Raw genomic sequence first — 10,884 nt, forward strand, 5'->3', positions numbered from 1 at the left:
CGTATACCAGTGTGGTGTAACTTGTTCTGGAAAGTCCTTGGACTAAGTGTTGTTTCTAAGTCAGGAGTTATAGAACATTTTATAAATCATAACATGATGAGGTAATGTCAATTCTTACCCATGGGGTGTAATATGTTGATTAGAAGTTAGACTTCCTTTGGGGCTAAATTTTGCTCCTAACGCAAGAGTTATACAATATATGTTAAATGAATACACAATACGGCGTTGTCAAGTCTTGCACATGGGACATAACTTGTTCCTTTGGGGTTAAATCTTTCCCTTAAGGCAAAAGTTATTGATCATATGCTAAATCAATACACAATGTGGCAGTGTCAACCCCTGTTCATGAGGCATAAGTTGTTCCTCTAGGGGGAGGGGCTAAGTCTCGTCCCTAAGACAAGAGTTATAGAGCATCTACTAAATCAATACACAATATAGTAGCATCACCTTTTGTCCATGAGTGTCACTTACTGATTTGAAGTCTATGGGCTAACTCTTGCCATGAACAATTACAATGTAACAGTGTCCTTATTCAAACATCAGATTTAGTACAACATATGAAACAAATTCACCATAATAGCAATTGATAAAAAAACATAGCTTGACGATACATCTTTATCATTTGAAAACTCTTAACTGACAAAAGTTCACCATTTTTCTTTGAGCAAATTAACTAATAAAAAGAAAAAAATATATGGGATCAACAATCCATTGTTGGATTTGGGACTTTGATAATCGAACGTGAGTGAAATCGTCGGTGTTAAGCTTGTTCAACGTTCACTTGAAATTTAGAAATTTGATTGAGAGTTTTCACACGCTCATGATATTGTTAGTGTGAAGCATGATTCGGTGTTCTCTACAAATTTGGAAATCTAATTAGGAGCTATCCGCCGCTGCCAACCTTGCCGGTGTCAAGCTCGCACCCGCGACTAGATTTGGAGAATTTTGACCGCTCAATTTCATGACTTCTATATTGAAAAAAAATCATGAAAAAAGTAGCGACAAAATAAAAAGACAATTGTGTCCTTTAAAATATTAGTAAATAAGTAAAGGATATTTTTATAACACTCTTTTTATGAGAGACAAAAATGCAAAGCCACTACTTTTGAGGGACATTTGTATAGTTCGCCCATAATTATGATCCATAACAACACTTTAAGATAATTATCAAGCACAACAAAAATAGCAATATTTCGGTGGATACTTATCCTTTCTTATTTTTCTGTTTCTTTTATTTCTAGCTTTTATTTCTCTTTTTTTCTTCTTCTTTTAGAGTTTCATCTTTTTTAAATTCATTTTGATTTCGTAATTTTCACTTTCTCTCTTCTATCTCTAGCTTTATTTCTCTTATTTTTTTCTTTTTCTTTTGCTTTTTGCTTTTTTGCTCTCTTCTATTTTTAGCCTTTATTTTTTTTTCTTTTTTATTTTTTTTTCGTTTTTGTCTATTTTCTCTTTCTTCTTTCTTTTTTTTTTCTTTTACATTTATTTCCTTTCACTTTTTATTTTCCTTTCCTTTTCTCTTCTATCTCCAGTTTATAGTTCTCTTAATTTTTTTTCCTTCCTTTTTCATGTTTTTATATATTTTTTCTTTTTTCTTTTGGTTCTATTTATATTCTTTTGCATTTTCGAGAAACATAGCTACGTCGATCACAAGTCGTGAATGATAACAAAAATATCACAATCAATTATTATTTTTGTATTTGTTGATACAATTGCAATTGTTGATATAAATGGAACGATCCAAATACAAATAATATATTTTTATACAATTCTATTTTCGTTGATACACTTGTATTCTAAAAAAAACTGTTTCGTATTTATATTTTATGGTTGACTGTATATTGTACTTGTATTGTGTGATTCATTTTATTTGTATTAGTATTCTATTTTCGTTGATGCATTTGTATTTTTAAAGAACTATTTTGTATTTGTATATGTAATTTGATCGCATATGTATTTGTATTTGCAATTTCATTTGTTTGTATTTGAATTTGTAGTTGACTGCATCATTTTTATTTTTAAATAATTGAAAAAAATTACTATTTTTCTTTTTATGAACACTTGTTTTTATAGTCGTTGATACGAATTGTATTTTATTGATACAAATTGAACAATATAAATACAACAGATATAATACAAATACAAATAGTGCATTTGTATCAAATAATCATATTTATACAACTTAAATCATAAGCATACAAATGATATTCGTTTATATACAAATATAAATAATAAATTTGGTGTACAACTACTGCATTTATTCTAAATGGTATATTGCATAATTGTATATTTTAGATTCAAATAAATATAATTAATCCATATACTTGTTTATATAGAAATACAAATGATAAATTGTACATATTCATTATTCAAATAATAAATTTTATTAGAATATATAATTTGGTAAAATGAGTATAAAATACTAAAAACATATAAAATATTAAATACAAAAAATAAGAAATAAGAAAAAGAACGAGAAAGAAATACAAAACAAATAGAAAAAAAAGGGAAAAAACGACAAAATAGAAAAAAATAAAACAAAAATTCAAAAAAAAAAAAGAAAAATGGCATAAACAAATAAAAATGTAAAAGAAAAAAATGAAAAAAAAAAAGAGATATAAAAAACATGAAAAAAATGAAAAAGGGAAAAAATAAAAAAGAAGAAATCGAAGATTAAGGGAAGGGATCAAATTTACCTCTCAAGTTTAGAAAATTGGCTAAATATATCGTTCATCAAATTTTGGGGTCACATATTCACTTGATATTGTACTTTAGGGCCAAATCTAGTCTCATACTTGGAAAAAAATGGCTAAATATATATTCTTCGTCATATTTTGAGGCTAAATTTAAGAAACTTTTCATATGTACCCTTTCTTTAATAGAAATTTTCAAATCAATGTTTAATGCCCTTTTTTAAAAAAATAAAATAACCCTAATTCAATTCGAGCCATAAAAAAAAATCACAAACAACTATACCTCCCTCAGTTTTGTTGATCAAAATTTTTCAATGAAATTAAGTCACTAGATATTTATTAGTGCGTAACTCATTAAAAATGGATCTACATCAGTACAAACTTAAACAAATATACCCTCCCCAGTTCATGGATCTGCATTAGTGTAGAGCTCATGAAAAATGACACTTAGCGGTCAAATTCAACAGACTAGGTCTACTGATATTTTTTCTGGATGATTGAGTTATGAGGTCTCGTTACGTGTCAATCGTGACAACTCTTTATTCTTATGTCTTTATATACAATTTGGATCTATATATCATGTCATTTGCTTAGAAAACTTATCAACTAATTTTAGAATCTAGATGCACATAAAATTGCATACCAAATTTTGAAAGTTGAAAATAATTATAACATGAGCAAAGTTTGTAATAGACATTTTCTCTAGTTCCATGCTTCTGCGTTATCACATTTCATTCTACCTTTTGTTCATTTATAAACAACCTACTAATGTAACACGTTGAAGAGAAATATAATTATTCGTTGAGAAAATTCGACCAAGAGAACTGAGAGAGGGGTGTATTTATTTGTGTATTTTTTGTGGGTCAGATCTGGGGAGGGTTAAATTACGATATGTTTTATTTTTAAAAAATGGACCATTTAGCTTTGATTTGATCTTTTTTGTTGAAAGAAGTGCACATGTTAAAAATTTCTTAACAATGAGGATAAATTTGACCCCAAAGTATGACGTTGAGAGTAAATTGATTTCAAAGTATGATAAAGGATACATTTAGTCAATTTTTTAAAATAAAAGAGTAAATTTGATCCCAAAATATAACATTAAGTATATATTTAATAGTAAAGTAAGACAAATAATATATTTGACAATTTTTTAAAATAGAGGGGTAAATTTGACCCCTTTCCCATAAATAGATGATTCTACCTTTTTTTCCTAGTTAAATTTATGAATTGCTATTTCAAAAAACCTTTTTTTTTTTTTTTTTTTTTTTTAATTTTAACAAAAATAAAAAGGTAAAGGCTATATTGGGTATCCATCAACTTAGGGGGGCAACCCTTACCCGAAAACCGGTAGCTATTTCCTTCGCCTGGCGCTCGCCTTATCCATTATTCCTTAGTACTTTCTTTCTCGTGCCCTCGCTCTATTTCTCTCTCTCTCAGCATCCCAAAATCTAACCCTAATTGCCAGATCTACCACGCTGTTTCAGGTTCATCTCTTTCTTTTCTTTCTCCGTCTTTCTATTTCTATTTTTCCTTCTAGGATTAGCTTTGTGATTTATTTTTACTCTTTAATGAATGACCTTGTATTTATATTGTATTTTTTTTTACTACCCTGGTTTCTGAGCTACGTTGTGTGTAACTCACTAATTCCACGGAATAATTGGCAGCTCCAACCACCATTTTCTATTTTAGCCGGCTGTTATATGTTTCTAAGTTTTTATTGTTCTATGTCGCCCTACTTTGAAATTGATATGAGGTTTTAGATAGAGGAAGACCAGCTAGCTGGGGATTAAAGTGTAGTCGGTTGATTGGTTTAGGTTTTATTGTTGGATAGTAGCTGAACTGGTTCTTAACTCGGAGTCTTTTGGTCATGTTGGAACTCAAATATTGATTGGAATACTTTATCAGCTAGAAGTAGAACTATATCTTTATATATAATTATTCATTTTATTTTTTGTCACATTTATTCTAGTATTCCTAGTAGTTCCCCGTTTTTGTGTGTTTCTTGAGTGATTGTTCTTGCATAGTGTTTTTCTATCCAAAATTATCTGGGAAAGAACAAGTGACATATCTAACCACTGTTATAAATTGGGGAGGAAGCTGTGTGTACAAGTGCTTTCTTTGTTGCTTTTGAATAGGTGGAAAGAAGGATGTAAAAGATTAATGAGAATGCGAGAAGCTGAGAGATTTTGTGTTTTAATGCACGGGCCATTCTACTAAGGGTTGGTGTGTGGTGATGGGCTGTTTTACTATTCTGCTTATTGATTCCAATTGATTTCTTGATGAATGAAATTGAAGATATCTGAACATATTTCAGCTCTTTATCCATCCTATCCCAACTAAAAAGAAAAAGAAAACGAGAACTTTTGAAACTAAAGGTGATTGGAGGCTGAAATAAATCTAAACCCCATTTAACTTTTCGAACCTGGATAATTGGAAAAAAGCAGTTGTTTTCTCTGTTGTTCTTCATTTTCCGTGGCCGGGGTTGCAGAGTGTATCTGTTGGTCAGATCTTACACCTTGTGGGTCTGGGTGCGCTTGTTGTGAATATACTGATAGATTATAGTAAGGAGGAATGGTGATGTGAGGATTGAAGTTGATAACATGGGGAGAAAGGATGTAACTGGGGAGGCACGGTGCAGTCATTGTTTAGCTACATGATGAAAATGCTTGACTTGTACCATGAATCTTCCTTTTTGATTCAACAAAGTCTGTTACCTTTTGTAAAGTTAAAGACTTAAAGATATGTATATATTGTACTCTGTAACACGTTGAACATTTCCTGCAGTTCAACGAATTATTTTTTTGCTTAGAAGTTTTGTATACATATAATTATAATATTATAACCTCTATTTTAGGGAGGTGAATTATTTGCTGCCAATCACACACTGAATATTGATCATTGGCAAGTGAACGTGATTCTGTCTGAGATAGAGAGAGTAACTATTTATTTATTTATTTTACAAAATTGAAAAGTATGAAATAAATAATTTGGTACTTACGAGAAATAGAAAAGGAACTCTTCAAACTGGTATCAGATTGATGTAATGGATCCATTCTATTTCTCATTTAAAAAAAGGAAAAAAGAAGAGCAATGAGTCCATTCAGATTTCCTTTCAAGTTTTAAGAGATGATAAAGTTGTGAAGAGCTTTGGTTTCGAAGAATGTAAACTGATAGTAGAAAATATCCAAGGGTAGGAATCGGGTGCCTTTTTACTAGCATCAACTATCATTGCTCATGCGCTTATACTGGTTAAGTCAAGGTGTTGTCTGATGTCTCTTTGAATGGAGATGGGGTAGGGTGTCTGGAAGATTTATAGGACTGTAGTAACCTGTGTTTATCATCATTAGAGGAAAATTATTAGGATGAGAATGGTGCTGTTGCAGTTATGCAGATAGTTGATTCATAAGCTGTTGTATGTTAAGAAGTAGATCTGCATACTTCTGTGAGGCCGCTATGGTAAAGTGTGTGGATATTCTTGATGCTTTCTTTTAGCAGTGGTTTCATTTCCTGTCTATCATTAGCTCTCTGGAAAATATACGAGCTTAACTCGGGCTGATATTCTTAAAATTTTAATACTTGATGAGAAAGCCGAACACTATCAGGTCTTTTATCTGAAAAAAGGCAAATACTAGTAGGTAAAAACTAACATTCTCTCTGTGTTAGTTTATGTATCTGTATCTTACTTTCTTTCTTTAGTCTATTTAAAAAAGAATGACTCCTATATTTCGTAACTTTTTAATTTCAACATTCCCTTTTACCATTCCCTTATTGAAATGGCATGGCAAGTTTAATACTACAAGATTCAAAAGGTATCTTTTGTATGTTACACACATTTAGTCTTAAGACTGGAAGATTCAAGAGTTTTCTCAAACTTCTTACTTCATGCCGAGTCAAATTAAGACACATAAAATGAAGCTAAGGGAGTAGCATCTTTATCGCTTGAGGTTAGGACTACATTGAGAAAAAGGAATTGCTGGAGATATTCATTTGGGACTGGGTTTTGTCTTGACACCGAGTTTCTTAATATTATCAGCAATCTAAGGGCCCATTTATGGCAAAAAATGTTTCTTTTTTAATTTTTGTGGGACACATGTTGTTGCTTGTCTTAACTACAGCTGGAGCAGAGGGAGGATGGCATTTGATTTATTTTAAAAAAGAAGTAAAAATGGCATTTAATTGATAAAATAAAAATCTAGTTTCATAACTCTAATTTCCGCAATATTTCTTTGAATTTAACTCGTCTATACTCCAAAATTAATTGCTGTTTCTGGTAAAAGATTCTGCTTCTATCAGTAGTTATTTCTGTGTGAGCTTTCTGTCAGCCGGGGAAACCATCTCCATATGTCTTTGAAGTTGGGACTTTGTCAGCTGTTGTATGATAACTAGCAGTTAATGATTATGTGCTGGTGCTGGCATGTGTTTTTCACAATGGATATGCACTATACTTTGGAGGATGTAGCTGGTGATGATGTTTCCTGAATCAACAAGCTTTTGGTGCTTGTATATTGAATAATATCTCTGTAGTGGTGTTTGGATTTGGTATTTAAAAATCAAAGGAGTATAGTAAAAAGGTTTATTTGGACTGATGTGGTTTTGGATGTGTGGTTGTGGTGGACAGGGAGGAGGCAGCAGCTGGGTGGTGGTGTAGTCATATTTTTGCTGGTCGTTTGGTGGTTTATTTGTGGTAGTTTTGAATATGAAATCTGCCAGCAGAAGCCGAAGCAGGAGCAGGAGCCGAAGCAGAAGCAGGAGCCCAATGGATCGCAAAATCCGTACACAACGGTTCTCCTACCGTGATGCACCATATAGGCGGGAGCCACGTCGGGGTTTCAGGTTCTCTGGTTTTAGTCATTTGCCTGTTTAGCAATTCTCATTCTAGCACCTGTTGGCTGGAAGCAAAGATATCTGGATCTGTTTGACTTGGAATGGAGGCTAATTACTATATTGCATGGATGGGTGTTTCAATATTCATGTTTGGATTGTAGAAATGAATTTACACTTCTGTTCAAAGATGTTTTCCTGTGATTGCACTGCTACCTTATCCTAAAAAAGGGGAAGGGGGTAATGTTGTTCCATAATTGTTACTTAATTGGTGTACACTTGATGTGGCTGTTTGGGAAGCTGATTTGGCAGTCTAATTTAGACTTCCTAAGACCCAGATGTTCAAGTGTGAAGTTGGAACAATCAGTATCCCTCGACTGATTAGTGCTTTTTTGTAATTATTCCTGACCGATTGTGACCATTTTTTTACCTTGTTTATACATTTAATCAGCTAAAGTGGATTTTGTTCAATAATGGGGTTTCTCATTTAAAAATAGTATGTACTTTTATAGTACTAATTACTTCATTTAGGGATCTTATGTAGCCAGAGTCCAAAAGAAATTTAGCCTGCTGACCTTATACCTCAAATTTCGTTTGCATATGCTCCTCCTAAGAGTTCAAAAGAAACATGGATACAAAGTATGTTATGATACCCCAATCTCTCTCTAACATTCGGAATATTATTTTTGGCTCTTTGGTGGAAAGGTTTCTTCTTTTTCTCATGGTTTCTTCCATTACTTTCTTATTTTTTTAGCAGTCAGAGTCAGAACAGTCTCTGCAAGAACTGTAAGCGGCCTGGCCATTTTGCTCGGGAATGCCCTAATGTTGCCATATGTCACAATTGTGGTCTCCCAGGGTAAGTATTAGAATATTCTGTGTTAATTAACTACTTGTTCCCCTGGAAAGCTTAAGTATTGCTACTGCATTTACTTAGAGTACTCTGGAGAAACTGTGTGCGACAGATTAAAAATGAATCAGGCTGCAAATGATGCTGTTATATTGCCGTTCTGTATTGCTTGCACATTCCATTTTGTATTCATCGGCAGTTGGATCTTGATATCTGATACAGGTAACTAAGGAGCAAGATATGCCCTGACATCCTTTAAGGGCAGCATGCCGAATAGTCTTAGCTTACAGGTAATTAAAGGGAAAAGATATCCTGAAATCGAATGCACAGACCCGGGCATGCTTTGTTGAAAATTTAGGACATTGACATCGTGAGGAAGCAACATATAGAACAACAACAACAACAAACCCAGTATATTCCCACATAGTGGGGTCTGGGGGGGGTAAGATGTACGCAGTCCATACCACTACCTCCGGAGAAGTAGAAAGGTTGTTTCCGATAGACCCCTGGCTCAAGACACGGAATAATACACAAATCCTTAATAAAGCATGGAACAAGATGACAGTACATACCTACGCCACCCACAAGGAATAATAATCAAAGAGCAGTACACAAACTCGTAATAAAGCATGCAACAAGGTGTCATAACAAGAATAATACCCTACCAAGTGATGCCCTAACCCAGCGACCCAAAATGGCACTAGCCTTCTATCCTAATCCGCGTCCTCCAGATCTTCCTAAGCAACATATAGAAATGAGATAATAATATGTAATTTTTAGTGCATAGCTTGTAAAATATCCAAACAATCAGACAATCAGATTTAGCAAGTATGTCCGAGCTGCCAGTGTATACTAGTTGCTTTCCGAGGATTTGACTAGTATAACATGAAACACCACGTAAACCCAAGATCATTTACTTGGTGCCAACAATATCCACACTCGAGCTCAAGTGTTGTCTTAAAGGGAATGGACATGCGTATGAAAATATTCATGAAGTGTATGTGCAACTTATTGCTGATATTTACAAGTTGCTTGATAAATGACTTTCTTCTTATTACTTATTCATTCATTCACGTATTCTTTTTTTTTTTGGTGTATTTATTTTATTTTATCTTTGCTCCCAACCATGCTTATTCCTGAGAATTCCGGTAGTAAGGTTGGTGTAACAAGTGATATTTATTGCTCCTTCAATTCTGATTTTCCCTCCAATATTTGAACAGGCATATTGCCTCAGAGTGTACCACAAAATCTCTTTGTTGGAATTGCCGAGAACCAGGCCATATGGCTGGAAACTGTCCAAATGAAGGAATCTGCCACACCTGTGGAAAGGCAGGGCATCGTGCTAGAGACTGCACAGCTCCTCCACTTCCTCCTGGTGACCTGAAGCTGTGCAATAACTGCTTCAAGCAAGGCCACATTGCAGTCGACTGCACCAATGACAAGGCGTGCAAAAACTGTAGGAAAACTGGTCACCTGGCACGTGATTGTCAGAATGATCCCGTGTGCAATTTATGCAATATATCAGGTCATCTAGCTAGAGAGTGCCCCAAGGCCAGTGCTCTTGATGAGAGGGGTGGTGGATTTCGTCCTATGGGTGGAGGTGGAGGATATCGGGACATTGTATGTCGAAACTGCCAGCAAGTAGGCCATGTGAGCCGAGATTGCATGGCATTGATGATCTGTCACAACTGCGGGGGAAGAGGACACCAAGCATATGAGTGCCCCTCTGGAAGGTTTATGGACCGTTTTCCCAGGAGGTACTGACAGATGAAAGCTATGCCATATCAATAGGGTGACTATTGATGACATCCTGTTCTGTTACCTCCTTGAATTGGAATTGACATTTTTTTTCTAGAAAATATCTTATTTTGGATTTGGTGGCTTTAATGTGCGTCTTTACATCTTTTGAACGGATATGATGAGACTAATATTATGAACATGGATTAGTGTGACCATTGTGAGGTATTTGCATTTTATTTGGTGATTCTGCTAGCTGATTTGAAGGTTGACTCTGTCCATTGTTTTTTCCTGGTATTTGTGCTGCTTGCTTTTTACAGAGCCTGGATTTAGGCTCTTGCTGGTTAAGTATTTGCTTATACTAGTGATTCTTTGGTGACCTTGTTGGAGCTTACTGCATATTCATCTGGGAGTGCTCTTTGCGTCATGGTAGAATCATCAGGCAAATTCTGAATATTCGCTGCTTATTGGTGATAATATAAGTGGTACAAATGTGCTAGTCCCAGTGCATTCAACTTCAAATTGATGTGCTGGGGGCACCAACTGGTGTGATTTTACTGGATGTTCTGATTGTTGCTTTGTTTCAGTTCGTGCACCATCACCCCTGGTGCACAAGCTCCTGTTAAGAGTTCTGGAACTAAAATTAAATAGCCATCATTTTTTTAAATGCAATTTCTGTTATTTGAAAATGTTTGTTCTCTCTCTCGGAAAAAAAAAATGTTCTCAGCAATTTTAATTGCCAGTAAAAGTTTCTTCGTCCCATTTTATCAGTCTGTGGGAGGGTAT

The 10,884-nt window shown here is 34.1% G+C and overlaps 1 protein-coding gene across 6 annotated transcripts; it reads left to right on the forward strand.

Annotated features, from left to right (window-relative positions):
- The first annotated feature begins 4,010 nt into the window (after nt 1-4,010).
- Nucleotides 4,011-10,370, forward strand: LOC107845381 (DNA-binding protein HEXBP). Of its 6 annotated transcripts, none has more exons than XM_016689667.2 (4): nt 4,011-4,177; nt 7,312-7,526; nt 8,269-8,370; nt 9,582-10,370. In XM_016689667.2, the coding sequence occupies exons 2-4, from the start codon at nt 7,390-7,392 to the stop codon at nt 10,123-10,125; spliced, it is 783 nt and encodes a 260-aa protein (XP_016545153.1). In that variant the 5' UTR covers nt 4,011-4,177; nt 7,312-7,389; the 3' UTR covers nt 10,126-10,370. The 6 variants fall into 6 exon arrangements, with proteins under 6 accessions (XP_016545153.1, XP_016545155.1, XP_047253874.1 ...); XM_016689669.2 differs by having other exon boundaries at nt 8,272-8,370; XM_047397918.1 differs by lacking the exon at nt 7,312-7,526 and adding an exon at nt 8,046-8,153 and having other exon boundaries at nt 4,044-4,177.
- The last annotated feature ends 514 nt before the right edge of the window (nt 10,371-10,884 follow it).

The sequence above is a fragment of the Capsicum annuum genome, chromosome 10, assembly GCF_002878395.1.
Source record: "Capsicum annuum cultivar UCD-10X-F1 chromosome 10, UCD10Xv1.1, whole genome shotgun sequence".
NCBI lineage: Eukaryota > Viridiplantae > Streptophyta > Magnoliopsida > Solanales > Solanaceae > Capsicum > Capsicum annuum.

Excerpts from the sequence above, each read along its gene's own strand:
- LOC107845381 (XM_016689667.2), top strand. The coding sequence starts at position 7,390 with ATGAAATCTGCCAGCAGAAGCCGAAGCAGGAGCAGGAGCCGAAGCAGA. Across the intron at positions 7,527-8,268 it reads GAGCCACGTCGGGGTTTCAG|CAGTCAGAGTCAGAACAGTC; the intron begins GTTCTCTGGTTT and ends TTATTTTTTTAG. Across the intron at positions 8,371-9,581 it reads CACAATTGTGGTCTCCCAGG|GCATATTGCCTCAGAGTGTA; the intron begins GTAAGTATTAGA and ends ATATTTGAACAG.